Raw genomic sequence first — 20,637 nt, 5'->3', positions numbered from 1 at the left:
CCACCTAAATCTTTATTTTGATAAAATAAAAACAATTTTCATATAAAGTGTTGTGTACTTGTTTATTTCATTTTTCATACACTTCAAATTCATCATAGTTATACAAATCATTTTCATTTTGTCTGAATTTTCTCTCAGGGGCCATTCACATGTCTACCCCTGGATGACCCTAACCAGTGTTCTATTGCCTTGGAGGCCTTAAATTCAATGAGAGGTGGGCCTTCGAGGCCTCCGAGGTTTGCCGAATGTAAAGTTTGATGATAAATTATTAACTCGTACGTAAATCTATTTTCAGTGTAGTCGTTTGTTGTGTTTAAAAAATTCACTTGCCCTCGGGCAAGTTCCTACTGATTTTTCACATGCCCGATCGCAAAAAGCACTAGCCCCGGGCGTCGGGCAATCGGATTTCTGAAATACAGAAAGAGAGCCAGGAAATGGTTAACCAAAAACACCAAGAACACTATCGAAGAACAAAGCTGAGATAGAGAGTAATTTGAGCTTTTCTGGCCTAATAGTTTTTGAGAAGAAGATTTTTAAAGATTTTCTCTATATATTCCTATGTAAAACTTGATCCCCCATTGTGGCCCCACCCTACCCCTGGAGACCATGATTTGAACAAACCTACACTACCTGAGGATGCTTCCATTTCAATTTGCGCTTTTCAGGCCTGATAGTTTTTGAGAAGAAGATTTTTAAAGATTTTCTCTATATATTCCTATGTAAAACTTGATCTCCCTCTTGTGGCCCCTCCCTACCTCCGGGGACCATGATTTGAACAAACTTGAATCTACACTACTCGAGGATGCCTCCACACAAGTTTAAGCTTTTCAGGCCGAATAGTTTTTGAGAAGAAGATTTTTGAAAAATACCAACAAATTTTCAATAATTCTCAACTATCTCCCCTTTAAAGAGGGCGTGGCCCTTCATTTGAACATGCAAACTTAAATCCCCTTCACCTAGTGGTGCTTTGTGACAAATTTGGTTGAAATCTGCCCATTTTTTTTTTGGCCTAATTCCCTCCAAAAAATGAATACATAATTAATGGTTTAAGACTAATTTTAAAAATTTCATTTGCAATGGAACTGCAGCACTTTAAAATATTTATAATGTGAATGATTGTTGGGCCTATTTAAAGACTTACGATGTCTGCAGTCTCCACACCCAGAAATATAAAAAAAAAATTTGCCTCTGCTTTCTACTTGTAAATCTTTATATTAATTTTTAACACATCACTGCCCTATGAAACTATTTATTGCATTGATAATTTAGCTAAAATAACCAAGGATAACTTTCATCCATACTGTCAATCTGCACTTAGAAATCTTTGATAAGTGGTGTTTTCAAATTATATATCTATTGAATTTTTATTGAATTGTTACAAGCTTTTTTTGAACTCTGATTTGTAAATACTCTATTGTTTAAACCAATTACAGTTGGTAATTTGGATTTGGAATTAAAAGTGTTAGGGTCGGCGCATAAAAAATAGGGTCGGTCGGGAAACCAGAAACACACATATTTTTTTTCTTTGGCCTAATTCAGTGGTACAATTCCATTTAGTAATAATTTTCCTAGCAAATGAGTCCAAATTAAATATTGTAGGCCTAAAATAAGGTGCCAAAAAAGGAAGAAAGAAAAGAAATTGCCTCTATTTATAAATATATGAAACTACAATTGACTAAGTTCAGTTTGCTAAGTTCAGTTTGATTGGCTATTTCCTTGTGCAAGACTTTTAGATCTAAGCCTGAGTGAGCCACTTTATTTGACTGACCTCAATACTGATCCTCCAACAAAAGAAAAAAATAACAGTAACCATCAAATCCTTGACATCAGGAAAAGCAGCAGGCATATATAGGATTAAGGTAAGGTTTGCGGTTTGCATTTTTTAGAGGTTGTACCAAAGTTACATACCATTTTGTTAACTATACTAAAGTCTTTTTTCTCATGAAATTCAAATGAATTTTGCCCGTCCTGTTTTATAACTACAAAAGGTCAAAGTTCATGATTTCCAATTTTCATTTTGATGAAATGTAAACAATTTCGTGAAAATATGTACATTTTATATGTGACTATTATGTGGGTTATTTATGCTTAAGGATTACGTTTACTCAGAGGGCGCAAAAATTCTACTAATAGGAACAAAAAACCAACAATAGTGCATTAAAGAACTCCATCAGGGGTGTCATTTTTCAAGTTGAGATAAGTAGGTCAATGACCTACTTTTCGCGCTACTGGCCTCCGAAGTTTTCCCGCAAAATTCATCTAATTTTGACACAATGGTCAATATTTTCCTTTTAAGCAAAATATTAGCGTTAACAGAAACTGTTTTGTAGATGAAAAGTGGTAGAATAGGGTCAGTGATTTCAAATATGAACAAATAATGAAATGTGGATAAACAAATCAAAAATTATTTAAGTCCGAATTTCCTCTGTCATTTTTGAAATTCCATCATTTTTCATCCAACAATTAAAAAATATCTACTAATAGGAACCATATAAAAATTGTAGGCTAATAAGGTTGAAATCCTCTTTATTCTATTGATATAATTTGTATATGGGGTCAATGATCAAATTTTTGAGAAATTTCCACTTGAAAGAGTGCAATTTTTCAGTCAACTTCTCACATTTGCTGATTCTTTACATCTAAATTCAAAATGATAAATTAGGATATCAAACCAGGTTTTTGAATAAAATCTTTTTAAATACATCAAGAAGTAGATTAACACAACTTTGGTAAAAATAACATTACTAAAAATTCATAGCTTTCAACTCCAAAAATTAAAAAAAAAATAATCAGAATTTCCTCTGTCATAACTTCATTTACAATTAGTACAATATGCATTAACATTCTGATATGTAATATTTTAGCTTTCAAAATATTTTGAAATGTTTATATTTATCATATTTCATGAATGAATTTATCAACAATGTGTTATTTAATTTAAAAAAGTATATTGTTAATGATATAATAAATTAAGTATATCTTCTATGAAAAAATGTTATCATAACATGTACATCTGCATGGCATAAGAATAAGAACAGGTCGATTTATAAATCAAATTTAACAAGATTCTGATTCTTATAATCTGATAATAAAATCGTGAAAAGTTTACATATGTGGTGATAACTATATAAAGTTAACAGGATTCAAAATCAAAAATCCAATGAAAAAATACAAACAGGAGCAGAGCAACATGTAACACAGATCACTACAAAAGTTACAACAATAGTACATCTTATAAATATCAATATTTAAGCTCTAATACATGATTTAATATGTAATTATCATAATTACATCTTATCATCATAAGCTACTCAGGTTGTACACTAAACATTACATGTAAGATTACATTTTAGTGGACAATTAAATTCCCATATGGAAAATGCAAAATTACTAAACTGCCTCTTATAAACTAAAATCAGATTCAATCCCTTTTCTAACAATAATACAAACATCAAAATATGCATGTATTTATTTAGAATATCAAATTTCTATGATATGTCATTGGTAAATGTTGATGATGTTTAAAGTCTTACTGTGATATAGACAAGATCTATGATATAAACTAATTTGTTTATAAACACATTATGAATAATATAAAATATGAAATTGAATCAATTTTACTTCTGACATGGCACTAATTGAACAATACACAAAATTTAACTCTCATTTAATGACAAAAAAAATGAGCTGACTGCTTCAATAACTTTGTTAGACTTAGTCACCCTAACAGAACCATTGCTGCACACTTCAGTAAACAGTACTCGAATACCATTATCGTCTCTTGAGTGAGCTAGTTTCAAACTATCAAAATTCAACGCACTTCCAGCTATTTTTTTCGCCATACAAAGACTCAACACTTTTTTCTCAACAAGAATCTGTAGGGAAGGAAAATTTTTATCTACTTCCTTTTGGTACAACAAAGCATTTAATGCATAACAAATTGAAAATGTAGCATTCTTGTATTTTCCATCAGATAGATCCACCTTGTCTACTAACTTTTGCAAAGCTAAAATATCTTCTAGAGCATTGTGCGCTCCATATGTACAACCAAGAAGTCTTGCTACAAGACTCTGCTGACTGTATGAGGTTAGGTTTGGATGTGATATCCGAAATAATAGCTTGGTATCTAAGAATCCGTTCACCTTACTTGAAAACTTGGACAACAAAGAACAGGATTCAAGGGCTCTAAAAAGCACTGGACAATCGAAACTCTTAATATTGTGACCAACTAAGATGACCCCACTATTGTACTTTTCAAGAAATTTCAGAAAAGAATCCAAAGCAGCTATCAGAGAAATAGCATTCACTTCTTTCTGTAGGTGGTAGAGTTTTCCATTCCTTACGACCAGACCTGTTATCTCTGAAGCTGAGGGTGTTATGGGTCTCTTAGGGGTGACATAGGCTGAAAATTTATCCTCACCATGAACAGCTGCTAGCTGAATGATATGAGAAGTGCGAGCTAAAAAAAAAATTAAAACATATTCAATGTTAGACTTTGTACAATAATCATCATACATGTATTATATTATTACAAGAGGCTTGGGGACCTAAACTGTCACCCTGCTAAAATGCATATCTGAGAATTTAAAGGTTAATTAAAATGGCATATATGTTGAAAATGAATATAATTTTTTTTAGTTTAATCAATTAAAGGATGTCCTGTGACAAGTCAACAAGCTATTTATAAAACACACCTAAAAATAATTAGGCATTTTCAATATTCTGACATAGGCTAGTTATTTCATATTATGGTGCTATCTTAGAGACTGAATTTGACATGTCTTATACAAATTAACATTTTACAAATAAATTCTTAGCATAAAATTATAATAGTATTTATGTATATATGACTACCTAGTCCTGTAGTTTCCAAATCAAATAGAACTATAGCATGATCCTCAACAACTACCGTTTCCATCTGAGGTTTTACAATTGGGCCTGGAATTTCTGCAGTGGAAATAGAATGGTGAGGAGCTAAGCCTATGCCAGGCTTATAAGTAGAGCCCTCCTGAATTTCTTTGCTTGCAGTGCTCTGGGATCTTAATGAATTAAGAAAGCAGACTTATTAGTATACATGTATATATATTTTCATTTGAAAATATGTGCCTTTATATAATATACTGGTAATTAACCTATAGAACAGCAAAAGCATTCATTTCTAACAATAGTAATTAATAAAAAGCAATGTTCAGGCTTTATGTATATCTCAAGGGAAATAGAGTAGTTCATTTATATGTATGCATATTTTAGTTAATTGATATCACGTACCTCCTAGCCTTTAGCTCAAGACGTCTTCGCTTTGCTTCCTTGGATTTGGCAATGGCCTTCCTCTTCCTAGATTGTGACTCTCTGATGGAGCATAGCCTTTTTGTGAACTTTCCAGGAGATAATCCATTTTTTTTGTTAACCTGTTTAACAGAATTAATATTTTTAATTCATTAAAATAAAACTGATAGCAATACTAGCACCATAAATAATTGTAGAGAATGAAATGATGATACATGCACACATATATTATGAAATGTTACTTTATAACTTTAACATTATACATGTATATTTACATTTGCAAATATATTTCCTTATATGAACCTACAGAAGAGCGTAAACATTTGGTGTAAACTTTTTCATGACGTCACAATGATAATGTCATGCGCTTATCCCTTGCATTATTGTAAGTATTAAAAACATAGTTATTTTAATGATCCGGAATAGTTTGCCTTTTACACACAAAAATATAGGTAATAAAGAGCAATGTTAAAAAGTTCACCTGGATATGAACTTGATTGGTACGTGATCATATCTACTGAGAAGCCCTTTGAACTTCACAGGATTTGATCTTGTGACCAACCAAGTTCATATCCTGGTGAACTTTTTAACATTGCTCATTATTTCTTAATTGAACTTTCTCTACATTGTCTAAATTTGAATATATACTTACTGCAATGAGGTAAGAATCTCCTGAATTTTTTTCTGCCACAGTTGCTGCTACCCTGTAATTCAAACTAGCTGAGCCACTAAAATGATGGTTTTTTGGAGCTTTCAATGACACAGACCTGTTGAAAGACTCATTTGGTTGAGTGCTTCCCAGTCTTGACAGCTTATAGCTATTCTGCTTCCACTGGTTGCATAACATGTGAAGAGAATCTTGCAGCTGTGAATCGTTTAGTGGCTTCCCATACGGCAGAGAGGAGTATCTTTGCTGCGGATCATTTATATGGGGACACCAGGAATCACTGCAAAACTCATGATTTCCAAAAGGGTGTTGCCAGAGAGCATCAAGCGCCTTTTCTATTCCATTTGGATTCCCTTGGTTTTGAGCAAGAAGATAATTGAAGCATTTCAGAAGATATTGGATGATTCGTGTAGACAAAGACTTGTGCTTTTTCTTTAAATCATAAAGGCAAGAGGAAAAATTTTTCCTTATGTGGTTTCTGTCACTTTTCTTTTGAATGGCCGGATTCACATTTTGTCTAAGTCGTGAGATAGTGGTAGTGTCGTCATCTGCTATGATTGTGGACACCTTAACGCCTTCATCCATTTTTTTCTTCACCATACTGACCACCATACTCTGCTCCATAGATTTTGAACTTCCTAAAAGTACAAGACATTTCATGTGCACAATTTAGGAAATGAGATTTGATCTACAATTATCTATGCACATTGTTATAGTTGAGCAGTTTTCATCAAAGTCAAGTAGTTTTAGTAATATCTATGTACAAAACATCTTGGTGACTATTTATTTTAAATTATTATTCGGCAAAATCCTTGTAAGTGAACTCGGAATCCCAAGTTTTATATACCGGTATATTATATATATACGGGTAATATACATCCTATATTTTTTATAAATTATCATGATGTAAGATATATTTGAGGCTATAATCTAAATGCCAGAACCACACATACGTGTCACTGAATACTGCTGACCCTTAAAATTCTATTACTTGACATACTTTGATATGGTTTTAAGACAGTACACACCTTGCCAATTTTGTCTACAGTCATGATCCTTTGCCTCTTTCTTATTCCTCTCAGCACTTTGACATATTCTGCAAACCTTACTGCGAACCTCATAGCCAAGAACTTTCCCAGTTTGTGCACCAATCATCGAACAATGTCCTATTATTAGAAACAAGATAATGAAAAGGGGTTGCATGCACAAAACAAATGTATTTTGACATTACATATATCGTCAATTCATTAAATGCTTACCTGAGAGACTATCAAATGAGCGCCCACTGCCTCTCTTCTGCCACCCAGCATCTACACTCACAGTTAATTCTTCTGCTCCTTCATTTCTGTGAAAGAAAAGAAAGCCAAGTAAAATAAAACAGCCTAAGAATTTAAATGTTACTATTTCTCTATTTTAAATTGTACATGTTCTGTACAATTACAATTTGTGGAAATCCATGCACACAATTATACAGGTCTATAATATATTTCCTGTAAATGTTGCACTGCATTATTATATAAACTGGAAGTACAATTAAATTCATTTAAAATTATAATTTAATACATACTCAGCTGTTGCTTGGATTTCATCTTGTAAAACATTTTGAATAGTGTCTTCTGCAACTTTTTCGATGGCTGACCCTGTCTCCATCTGTCTTTTCTGAATGGTCTTTGAACTTATGGCAGGGATGTTCAATGTTGTTAAGAGGCCATTAATCTGGGCTGGGCCAATTCCAGTATGAATCATTCCTATTGAATATTTTTTTTTAAAAATTAAGAAAAATTCACAAATGTATAATTTAAAGATATAAATTTATTCTTTTCATCCTACTGGAATTCATAGCCATTTATAATGGAATATCAACTCAGCTACTTGTGATCAAAATAAAGATATCATTTCATAAAAGATATGATTTTATATTTGTTTAAATATTTTATCTGCATGCACATTGTAAGTATCAGTATATATCCACTTGTTAAACTTAATAGTGATTTTGTTTATACCTGTGGCTAACTTGGTGTTAGCATCCCAAATGCGACCATGGCGTTTTCCCGTTGGAATGACATTCACATGACCACACCATAAATTCCGACATCTAACCTGGAGAAAGCTTCCTAGGCCACAATCACGTATGCCTTGGGTGTGAGACAACTGCAGTGGAAGTCCGCATTCTTTGCATCCAGCTAATCCATCAGCCAGAACCCCAAGCTCAACCACTCGTCTCCCTTCCCTCCATGATGTGTCATATCTAAATAAATATATATATACTATATATATATTACATTTAACTAATAGTAAGTTACACACATGCAGATATATAATATTATACATGTAGATATATAACTATGTGCACATTTATGCTGATTTTTGGTATGATATACTTGTAGTTGTACTTGGTAAAAAACCTAGTCAGTTTAGGGAATGTGCTATATGAAACAGTATAATTATATCCTTTTTTTTTTTTAATTTCAGTCATATCAATTGAGTGATCAAAATGTGCATGCATGGTTACACAAGTTCTTATTTAATTTACACATAAAATTTTACACATTTAATTTTTTTTTTTAGAAAATTGAACTTGCTATATTACAATCAGCTCAGTATTATGTATTCAGACATACATGTACATGTAAATTGTTTATAGAAATTAGACCAACCTGTGAATGATTTTAAAAATATTTAAGTTATACCGATTAACTCATCACTTTTTATTTTTTTTAATTTCTAAATTTCATGTAAGCATAAACATAATACATGTAACTGCATCTAATGGAGCCCCGTTCTCTCTCTGTCGAGACTCTCTCTCTCTCTCCTCTCTCTCTTTTTTCTGAGACTGGCCTCTCCCTTACATGTTCCTATATGGTTTTTAATTTCTAAATATATATTCAATGCATATAACTTTCTAGTATTTATAATGTCTGACTTTAAATTTCAACAACTTCAGCTCTAAGTTTTAGTAAATGCACTTCTTTACAACATACACTCTTACCTAGTGCCAAATGTATGTCATTTATTTTTATTTTCATTGAAAACGTTTTGAATTGTTAAAAAATAATCCCTAGATCTAATTTGAAAAGACTTGGATTGAATGATTGATAAATTCATAATTTCTCTAGCTTTTTTTGCATCATAATTTAAATATTTATCCATGCATTGTTACCTTCAGTTCTTGAGATCAGATATTCACAATCCAAAGTAAGATTTTTTGACTTGTATATTGCAAAATATATGTAGTAGAGCACTTAAAAAATATCTTTGTGTTATGTTATACTTGGGAATATTAAATTTTACAGATGACTTGCCAAAAAACTATTTCAATGCATGTCAAAAAGTGCACATTAAATCTTTATTTAACCCCCCCCCCCCCCAAAAAAAAAAAAACCCAACAAAAACCCTTTTAAATATATTTCTTGTTTAGGCCAAAAAGAAAAGTTGACATACTTTTGGCACGTTAGCATGGTTAGTGTACTTTTATTATCAGTTTATAGCTGTCACTTTTTTATAGTACAAACGGTACATAGTTATCATGAACATGATAATTCAAGGAAACCTCCCCCGCTGACAAAAATTGGACAATTTTCTTGTGCTTACCCTGAATTTTCTGCATTAATTATGACATTACACCCTGCTGGTCTGGGCACCTCGATCTGATGATTTACAGAATCAACGTTAGGTTCGTTTGTGTCTTCGTAAGAAGTTTGAGACCGGTCTGTCCTGGAATAAGAATGGTCCTCTGGCTCTTGGAGACGTTTCCATCTACATTTCAGTGTTTCTGTTACCTTCTTGTATTTTTCGTTTTGTTTACAAAACCCCTGCCGTTTCCATCTCGCCATTTATTTGACAGACGACTGTTTATATTGGCCGCGAAATTTACGGCATGTCGTAAACAGCGACTGAGTGTTTTTAGATTGAACAGATATGAATATAAATATTCAGCTAAATGTAATATTTGAACAATAACACTTATATAACTTTATTTGTACAATATTTAATAAACTGCGACTCTATGGTTTTACAACATTAAATTCTACGGCGACCCGTTTGTGTCAACTAAAACGCTGAGTAAACGTAATCCTTAAAACGTTCAAAAATAATATCACTATTAATATCATGATTCACTTTTATTAATTTCTGATGAACTATCTAAAAATAGAATAAAATGCAACAAAAGTCTTAATTTTGGTCTACTATTATGTAAACGAAAACATCTTATTTGAAACCTTTCCAAGTCCACCGATTTCAGGAAAAACGTATCTTAGAATATGTGTAATCTGATGTTTCTAAAACACTATTCAAAACCATATGATGCGGATTTCGTTTTCGTGGAAATTGATAAAATGCTTGTGTCCTCTTATTTTTTCATTGAAACTAAAAAAACCCGCGAAATAAAAAAAACTGAAATCAATTATGACGTCACATAATTTTTGACGTCATAACTGAAATAAAGGGTAGTTGGTGTTACGTCACAATGAAAATGTGTGAGTTGTCTCCCTGTAACCGCAAACCTTACCTTAAGGCAAAACTCTTAAAGGTTGACTTGACATAAGCAACCAATAGTCTTGTAATATAATTCTTTTTTTATGCATTTTTACAGAAACAAAAGAATTTATGATATAATTTATATTTACTTAAAACAAGGGTTGTATTTTAATTGAGTCTGCTTTTTTCCGTGTGATTTGATCTGCAGGCTGAAATTTACTTGGCAATCGACTAAGGTGTGAGGTAATGAAAACAATGTTAACAAATTGTACGCGAATTTGTATCTGCGTATTTATTTATTTAACTTGTATGTAATATAATTTGTGTTTTAATGCATCATTTTTTTATAGAGAGAAATTAATTTACTTTAGCTTTTATATTTACTTAAAACAGAGTTATATTTCAATTGAACCAACTATTTTCCATGTGATTTGATCTCTGGTTGAAATGTTCACAGCGATCGGCTAGGGTGTTCAGTAATGAAAACAATATTAACAAAACAGAGGATCTATAGATCATTTAAGTACATAATTTTTGTTAAAAAAATTTAGCTGGTCATTTTTATACATCCTATAAATGATGCAGCGATGATTTTACAACCCAACATCTGTCAAGTATATCTTGATTTGTACGTGTTCTTCCTCAAATTCTGCCATTATCAGGTTAAACGTGAAGATCGTTAATGTCTCACACAAGGAATTAATTTCACTATATGTTACTATATAGCTTTAATTCAGTAAATTAATTAACTATACTCTCAGCATTTAATTCATGAACGAGAAATTTTAGTTAAATGCTTCAAGAAAAATTTTAGATCAGAAAAATAACGCCTTATGCGGTTTCTAAGAGAGATAATTGTTAGTAAACATACCTACCCCCAAATACACGTGGGTTCCACATGTTGACAAACAGGCTCAGCACCATCCAGGAAGTTGCACCAGTCACCGTGAAAAGCTGTACGAGGAAGTCAGTCGATCAGGAAGGGGACGGAGAGCCGCACAGTTTAATGTTGCCATGGCTGTCGGCCACTTGGGTACCAGCCTTACAACAGAGGGCATGCGTGGTATGCTTCTTTGCGCAAACATCGAAACAGCATCAGCCACCAACATTCATCAGACCTGCAACAAAGTAGGCAAAATCATCACTGATGTGAGCAAAAACAGCATGAAGAAAATAAGGCAGGACATTCAAGAGCTTAACGAGAAATGTGGACTTGCCAATACACCTATAAGAGCGGAAGGAGATGCCCGGTATAACAATGCCACCTTCAGTGCGATAGGGAAAACACCATTCCAAGCCGCCACACAAGTTACATACACATTAAGTGAAAATGTTACCAAGAAGAACAATGTTGTGGCAGTGTTTTGTGGCAATAAACTGTGCAAGAAAGGCACCCATTTTAGAGCCAAGGAAAAGGAATTTACGTGCCCCGGGCATGAAGGCTGCACTGCAACCATTCCTCCAGAGACCACCATTAAAGACAAAAAGAGATGGGCTGCAAAATGCATCAGTGAGCTGCAAAGTGATGACTGTCCACTCATCATTTCCCATTTCACCAGTGATGGAGATAGTGCTGCTGCTTCCAATGCATCTGAAAAGCAAGGGCATATGATTGAAAACCTCAAAGACCTGCGCCACTTCTTTGAATCTCAGAGAAAACAGACTGCTAAGGCTCCATTCAGCAGTCACATGTTTCCTGGAAGAACAAAGGCTATGAGAGAATCCATGCAGAGGAGATTTGCCCTGGACCTGAAGCTTAGATGCAGGACCGAGTACGAAAACTGCTACAAACACTACTCCAGTGACTTACCTTTGATGAAACTGGCCATGTAAACCGCTGTCCATTCCATCATCAGCTGCTACCAAGGACAGTGCGGAAAGTCCTGCCAACTTCATTCCTTCTCCTGTCGCGGACTGAAAAACAACAAGTGGAACTCTTCAGTGTTGCCTCGTGACTTTGAATTAAGCATGACAGAAGACATGTGCTTGTTAAAAGACTGTGTAAATCTGACTTTGGGACCTAATAATCTTGATAGAATTAAATATCACACTTGTACACAAAAATCTGAATCTGTTAATAGGGCATATTTAAAATCAAATCCAAAATGTATTACAAGTAGTAGAAATTTTGAAAGTAGAATACATAAAGTTGTGCACTCACTCAATCAGGGTCATGGAAATTCAACATTGGAACTTTGTGAATCTGTAGGGGCACCTGTTGTAAAAGGAAGTAGAGTGGTCCATCATCTAAAACAACAGCAAAATAGGCAAAATTACTTTAAAATGAAACAAAAACTATTAAAATATAAATTCCAAATAAAATTTTATAGATCTAAAAGATATCAGCTCTATGATAAAAAGTCTAAAGACACTTATAATAAGTCATTAACAGATCCAAAGTTAAACAGGAAGTAGCTAAGTGGGGGGGGGGGGGGTACCACCAGCCCAGTACAGTGTCTATGTCCTATAAAAAGGCTGAGTGAAGAAGAGCTTCAGGATGTCGTACAGCAGCAGAAGGATGGAATATTCACAATAAGCGATGCTGAGCCTAGAGGCAGTCAAATGATGATTTTGCGACCCGGGCCAAGTGAAGTGCAGCTGGTAGACTCCTACATGGATGCAGAGTCACCGAATCCCAATTCCAGACTTTTCAAAGTGCTCCATCAAGAAACAAGTGAAAAGCTGTCAATGTGACAGCAAACCGGGTTTTCTTTTATGTGAACTGTATCCATAATCCATGTCAACCCGTATCCAGTGAAATGGATAAGGTGAAAGGGTACCCTATATGCAATATTTTGCCAAAAAATGACTAAGTTCCAAAGCTGGTATTTTTTTCATTAATTATCAGAAATCGAAATCCTAGCAATATGCACACGTCTGATATATGTACAATTGATCTGCAAAAGAACAACTTCCTATCTTGAAAACTGTCGGAGGAGTTATCCGTACAATGAGGGTACCCTTTTGGCAGCCGCCCATCCGTACTTTTCACCATTTTAATAACTGGATTTTTCCTTTGTAAAACCCGGTTAAAAACTGCTAAACTATGGATCTATGCATTTAAAGAGCACTCACAGAAATTCCTGGACTTTGACGGTTCACTGGACTGGAACCAGCATGGGGAGGAAAAGAGAGGCCTGGCATGGATCCTTTACATTCGATGTAAGATGTGCCATTACACCAGTCACCGTGAAAAGCTGTACGAGGAAGTCAGTCGATCAGGAAGGGGACGGAGAGCCGCACAGTTTAATGTTGCCATGGCTGTCGGCCACTTGGGTACCAGCCTTACAACAGAGGGCATGCGTGGTATGCTTCTTTGCGCAAACATCGAAACAGCATCAGCCACCAACATTCATCAGACCTGCAACAAAGTAGGCAAAATCATCACTGATGTGAGCAAAAACAGCATGAAGAAAATAAGACAGGACATTCAAGAGCTTAACGAGAAATGTGGACTTGCCAATACACCTATAAGAGCGGTAGGAGATGCCCGGTATAACAATGCCACCTTCAGTGCGATAGGGAAAACACCATTCCAAGCTGCCACACAAGTTAAATACACATTAAGTGAAAATGTTACCAAGAAGAACAATGTTGTGGCAGTGTTTTGTGGCAATAAACTGTGCAAGAAAGGCACCCATCTTAGAGCCAAGGGAAAGGAATTTACCTGCCCCGGACATGAAGGCTGCACTGCAACCATTCCTCCAGAGACCACCATTAAAGACAAAAAGAGATGGGCTGCGAAATGAATCAGTGAGCTGCAAAGTGATGACTGTCCACTCATCATTTCCCATTTCACCAGTGATGGAGATAGTGCTGCTGCTTCCGGTGCATCTGAAAAGCAAGGGCATATGATTGAAAACCTCAAAGACCTGCGCCACTTCTTTGAATCTCAGAGAAAACAGACTGCTAAGGCTCCATTCAGCAGTCACATGTTTCCTGGAAGAACAAAGGCTATGAGAGAATCCATGCAGAGGAGATTTGCCCTGGACCTGAAGCTTAGATGCAGGACCGAGTACGAAAACTGCTACAAACACTACTCCAGTGACTTACCTTTGATGAAACGGGCCATGTAAACTGCTGTCCGTTCCATCATCAGCTGCTACCAAGGACAGTGCGGAAAGTCCTGCCAACTTCATTCCTTCTCCTGTCGCGGACTGAAAAACAACAAGTGGAACTCTTCAGTGTTGCCTCGTGACTTTGAATTAAGCATGACAGAAGACATGTGCTTGTTAAAAGACTGTGTAAATCTGACTTTGGGACTTAATAATCTTGATAGAATTAAATATCACACTTGTACACAAAAATCTGAATCTGTTAATAGGGCATATTTAAAATCAAATCCAAAATGTATTACAAGTAGTAGAAATTTTGAAAGTAGAATACATAAAGTTGTGCACTCACTCAATCAGGGTCATGGAAATTCAACATTGGAACTTTGTGAATCTGTAGGGGCACCTGTTGTAAAAGGAAGTAGAGTGGTCCATCATCTAAAACAACAGCAAAATAGGCAAAACTACTTTAAAATGAAACAAAAACTATTAAAATATAAATTCCAAAGAAAACTTTATAGATCTAACAGATATCAGCTCTATGATAAAAAGTCTAAAGACACTTATAGTAAGTCATTAACAGATCCAAAGTTAAACAGGAAGTAGCTAAGTGGTGGGGGGGGGGGGGGGGCCACCAGCCCACTACAGTGTCTATGTCCTATAAAAAGGCTGAGTAAAGAAGAGTTTTAGGATGTCGTACAGCAGCAGAAGGATGGAATATTCACAATAAGCGATGCTGAGCGTAGAGGCAGTCAAATGAAGATTTTGCGACCCGGGCCAAGTGAAGTGCAGCTGGTAGACTCCTACATGGATGCAGAGTCACCGAACCCCAATTCCAGACTTTTCAAAGTGCTCCATCAAGAAAAAACTGCTAAACTATGGAACCATGCATTTAAAGAGCACTCACAGAAATTCCGGGACTTTGACAGTTCACTGGACTGGAACCAGCATGGGGAGGAAAAGAGAGGCCTGGCATGGATCCTTTACATTCGATGTAAGATGTGCCATTACACCAGTCACCGTGAAAAGCTGTACGAGGAAGTCAGTCGATCAGGAAGGGGACGGAGAGCCGCACAGTTTAATGTTGCCATGGCTGTCGGCCACTTGGGTACCAGCCTTACAACAGAGGGCATGCGTGGTATGCTTCTTTGCACAAACATCGAACCAGCATCAGCCACCAACATTCATCAGACCTGCAACAAAGTAGGCAAAATCATCACTGATGTGAGCAAAAACAGCATGAAGAAAATAAGACAGGACATTCAAGAGCTTAACGAGAAATGTGGACTTGCCAATACACCTATAAGAGCGGTAGGAGATGCCCGGTATAACAATGCCACCTTCAGTGCGATAGGGAAAACACCATTCCAAGCTGCCACACAAGTTAAATACACATTAAGTGAAAATGTTACCAAGAAGAACAATGTTGTGGCAGTGTTTTGTGGCAATAAACTGTGCAAGAAAGGCACCCATCTTAGAGCCAAGGGAAAGGAATTTACCTGCCCCGGACATGAAGGCTGCACTGCAACCATTCCTCCAGAGACCACCATTAAAGACAAAAAGAGATGGGCTGCGAAATGCATCAGTGAGCTGCAAAGTGATGACTGTCCACTCATCATTTCCCATTTCACCAGTGATGGAGATAGTGCTGCTGCTTCCGGTGCATCTGAAAAGCAAGGGCATATGATTGAAAACCTCAAAGACCTGCGCCACTTCTTTGAATCTCAGAGAAAACAGACTGCTAAGGCTCCATTCAGCAGTCACATGTTTCCTGGAAGAACAAAGGCTATGAGAGAATCCATGCAGAGGAGATTTGCCCTGGACCTGAAGCTTAGATGCAGGACCGAGTACGAAAACTGCTACAAACACTACTCCAGTGACTTACCTTTGATGAAACGGGCCATGTAAACTGCTGTCCGTTCCATCATCAGCTGCTACCAAGGACAGTGCGGAAAGTCCTGCCAACTTCATTCCTTCTCCTGTCGCGGACTGAAAAACAACAAGTGGAACTCTTCAGTGTTGCCTCGTGACTTTGAATTAAGCATGACAGAAGACATGTGCTTGTTAAAAGACTGTGTAAATCTGACTTTGGGACTTAATAATCTTGATAGAATTAAATATCACACTTGTACACAAAAATCTGAATCTGTTAATAGGGCATATTTAAAATCAAATCCAAAATGTATTACAAGTAGTAGAAATTTTGAAAGTAGAATACATAAAGTTGTGCACTCACTCAATCAGGGTCATGGAAATTCAACATTGGAACTTTGTGAATCTGTAGGGGCACCTGTTGTAAAAGGAAGTAGAGTGGTCCATCATCTAAAACAACAGCAAAATAGGCAAAACTACTTTAAAATGAAACAAAAACTATTAAAATATAAATTCCAAAGAAAACTTTATAGATCTAACAGATATCAGCTCTATGATAAAAAGTCTAAAGACACTTATAGTAAGTCATTAACAGATCCAAAGTTAAACAGGAAGTAGCTAAGTGGTGGGGGGGGGGCCACCAGCCCACTACAGTGTCTATGTCCTATAAAAAGGCTGAGTAAAGAAGAGTTTTAGGATGTCGTACAGCAGCAGAAGGATGGAATATTCACAATAAGCGATGCTGAGCGTAGAGGCAGTCAAATGAAGATTTTGCGACCCGGGCCAAGTGAAGTGCAGCTGGTAGACTCCTACATGGATGCAGAGTCACCGAACCCCAATTCCAGACTTTTCAAAGTGCTCCATCAAGAAAAAACTGCTAAACTATGGAACCATGCATTTAAAGAGCACTCACAGAAATTCCGGGACTTTGACAGTTCACTGGACTGGAACCAGCATGGGGAGGAAAAGAGAGGCCTGGCATGGATCCTTTACATTCGATGTAAGATGTGCCATTACACCAGTCACCGTGAAAAGCTGTACGAGGAAGTCAGTCGATCAGGAAGGGGACGGAGAGCCGCACAGTTTAATGTTGCCATGGCTGTCGGCCACTTGGGTACCAGCCTTACAACAGAGGGCATGCGTGGTATGCTTCTTTGCGCAAACATCGAACCAGCATCAGCCACCAACATTCATCAGACCTGCAACAAAGTAGGCAAAATCATCACTGATGTGAGCAAAAACAGCATGAAGAAAATAAGACAGGACATTCAAGAGCTTAACGAGAAATGTGGACTTGCCAATACACCTATAAGAGCGGTAGGAGATGCCCGGTATAACAATGCCACCTTCAGTGCGATAGGGAAAACACCATTCCAAGCTGCCACACAAGTTAAATACACATTAAGTGAAAATGTTACCAAGAAGAACAATGTTGTGGCAGTGTTTTGTGGCAATAAACTGTGCAAGAAAGGCACCCATCTTAGAGCCAAGGGAAAGGAATTTACCTGCCCCGGACATGAAGGCTGCACTGCAACCATTCCTCCAGAGACCACCATTAAAGACAAAAAGAGATGGGCTGCGAAATGAATCAGTGAGCTGCAAAGTGATGACTGTCCACTCATCATTTCCCATTTCACCAGTGATGGAGATAGTGCTGCTGCTTCCGGTGCATCTGAAAAGCAAGGGCATATGATTGAAAACCTCAAAGACCTGCGCCACTTCTTTGAATCTCAGAGAAAACAGACTGCTAAGGCTCCATTCAGCAGTCACATGTTTCCTGGAAGAACAAAGGCTATGAGAGAATCCATGCAGAGGAGATTTGCCCTGGACCTGAAGCTTAGATGCAGGACCGAGTACGAAAACTGCTACAAACACTACTCCAGTGACTTACCTTTGATGAAACGGGCCATGTAAACTGCTGTCCGTTCCATCATCAGCTGCTACCAAGGACAGTGCGGAAAGTCCTGCCAACTTCATTCCTTCTCCTGTCGCGGACTGAAAAACAACAAGTGGAACTCTTCAGTGTTGCCTCGTGACTTTGAATTAAGCATGACAGAAGACATGTGCTTGTTAAAAGACTGTGTAAATCTGACTTTGGGACCTAATAATCTTGATAGAATTAAATATCACACTTGTACACAAAAATCTGAATCTGTTAATAGGGCATATTTAAAATCAAATCCAAAATGTATTACAAGTAGTAGAAATTTTGAAAGTAGAATACATAAAGTTGTGCACTCACTCAATCAGGGTCATGGAAATTCAACATTGGAACTTTGTGAATCTGTAGGGGCACCTGTTGTAAAAGGAAGTAGAGTGGTCCATCATCTAAAACAACAGCAAAATAGGCAAAACTACTTTAAAATGAAACAAAAACTATTAAAATATAAATTCCAAAGAAAACTTTATAGATCTAACAGATATCAGCTCTATGATAAAAAGTCTAAAGACACTTATAGTAAGTCATTAACAGATCCAAAGTTAAACAGGAAGTAGCTAAGTGGTGGGGGGGGGGGGGGCCACCAGCCCACTACAGTGTCTATGTCCTATAAAAAGGCTGAGTAAAGAAGAGTTTTAGGATGTCGTACAGCAGCAGAAGGATGGAATATTCACAATAAGCGATGCTGAGCGTAGAGGCAGTCAAATGAAGATTTTGCGACCCGGGCCAAGTGAAGTGCAGCTGGTAGACTCCTACATGGATGCAGAGTCACCGAACCCCAATTCCAGACTTTTCAAAGTGCTCCATCAAGAAAAAACTGCTAAACTATGGAACCATGCATTTAAAGAGCACTCACAGAAATTCCGGGACTTTGACAGTTCACTGGACTGGAACCAGCATGGGGAGGAAAAGAGAGGCCTGGCATGGATCCTTTACATTCGATGTAAGAAGTGCCATTACACCAGTCACCGTGAAAAGCTGTACGAGGAAGTCAGTCGATCAGGAAGGGGACGGAGAGCCGCACAGTTTAATGTTGCCATGGCTGTCGGCCACTTGGGTACCAGCCTTACAACAGAGGGCATGTGTGGTATGCTTCTTTGCGCAAACATCGAACCAGCATCAGCCACCAACATTCATCAGACTTGCAACAAAGTAGGCAAAATCATCACTGATGTGAGCAAAAACAGCATGAAGAAAATAAGGCAGGACATTCAAGAGCTTAAAGAGAAATGTGGACTTGCCAATACACCTATAAGAGCGGAAGGAGATGCCCGGTATAACAATGCCACCTTCAGTGCGATAGGGAAAACACCATTCCAAGCTGCCAGACAAGTTACATACACATTAAGTGAAAATGTTACCAAGAAGAACAATGTTGTGGCAGTGTTTTGTGGCAATAAACTGTGCAAGAAAGGCACCCATCTTAGAGCCAAGGGAAAGGAATTTACCTGCCCCGGACATGAAGGCTGCACTGCAACCATTCCTCCAGAGACCACCATTAAAGACAAAAAGAGATGGGCTGCGAAATGAATCAGTGAGCTGCAAAGTGATGACTGTCCACTCATCATTTCCCATTTCACCATTGATGGAGATAGTGCTGCTGCTTCCAATGCATCTGAAAAACAAGGGCATATGATTGAAAACCTCAAAGACCTGCGCCACTTCTTTGAATCTCAGAGAAAACAGACTGCTAAGGCTCCATTCAGCAGTCACATGTTTCCTGGAAGAACAAAAGCTATGAGAGAATCCATGCAGAGGAGATTTGCCCTGGACCTGAAGCTTAGATGCAGGACCGAGTACGAAAACTGCTACAAACACTACTCCAGTGACTTACCTTTGATGAAACGGGCCATGTAAACTGCTGTCCGTTCCATCATCAGCTGCTACCAAGGACAGTGCGGAAAGTCCTGCCAACTTCATTCCTTCTCCTGTGGTGGACTGAAAAACAACAAGTGGAACTCTTCAGTGTTGCCTCGTGACTTTGAATTAAGCATGACAGAAGACATGTGCTTGTTAAAAGACTGTGTAAATCTGACTTTGGGACTTAATAATCTTGATAGAATTAAATATCACACTTGTACACAAAAATCTGAATCTGTTAATAGGGCATATTCTAAACCAAATCCAAAATGTATTACAAGTAGTAGAAATTTTAAGTAGAATACATAAAGTTGTGCACTCACTCAATCAGGGTCATGGAAATTCAACATTGGAACTTTGTGAATCTGTAGGGGCACCTGTTGTAAAAAGAAGTAGAGTGGTCCATCATCTAAAACAACAGCAAAATAGGCAAAATTACTTTAAAATGAAACAAAAACTATTAAAATATAAATTCCAAATAA

The 20,637-nt window shown here is 36.8% G+C and overlaps 1 protein-coding gene across 2 annotated transcripts; it reads right to left on the bottom strand.

The window, feature by feature from the left end:
• Positions 1-2,092: 2,092 nt before the first annotated feature.
• LOC109617730 (uncharacterized) lies at positions 2,093-9,964 on the bottom strand. Of its 2 annotated transcripts, XM_066088751.1 has the most exons (9): positions 9,545-9,962; positions 7,957-8,201; positions 7,521-7,701; positions 7,213-7,298; positions 6,982-7,119; positions 5,939-6,591; positions 5,269-5,408; positions 4,855-5,039; positions 2,093-4,459 (listed from the first exon to the last, which is right to left on the bottom strand). In XM_066088751.1, the coding sequence occupies exons 1-9, from the start codon at positions 9,784-9,786 to the stop codon at positions 3,657-3,659; spliced, it is 2,673 nt and encodes an 890-aa protein (XP_065944823.1). In that variant the 5' UTR covers positions 9,787-9,962; the 3' UTR covers positions 2,093-3,656. The 2 variants fall into 2 exon arrangements, with proteins under 2 accessions (XP_065944823.1, XP_065944826.1); XM_066088754.1 differs by lacking the exons at positions 7,213-7,298; positions 7,521-7,701 and having other exon boundaries at positions 9,545-9,964.
• Positions 9,965-20,637: the final 10,673 nt, after the last annotated feature.

This window comes from Magallana gigas, chromosome 1 (assembly GCF_963853765.1).
Source record: "Magallana gigas chromosome 1, xbMagGiga1.1, whole genome shotgun sequence".
Taxonomy (NCBI): domain Eukaryota; kingdom Metazoa; phylum Mollusca; class Bivalvia; order Ostreida; family Ostreidae; genus Magallana; species Magallana gigas.
The sequence above is the reverse complement of the archived record's forward strand: the minus strand, read 5'-3'. Positions and strand labels throughout refer to the sequence as shown.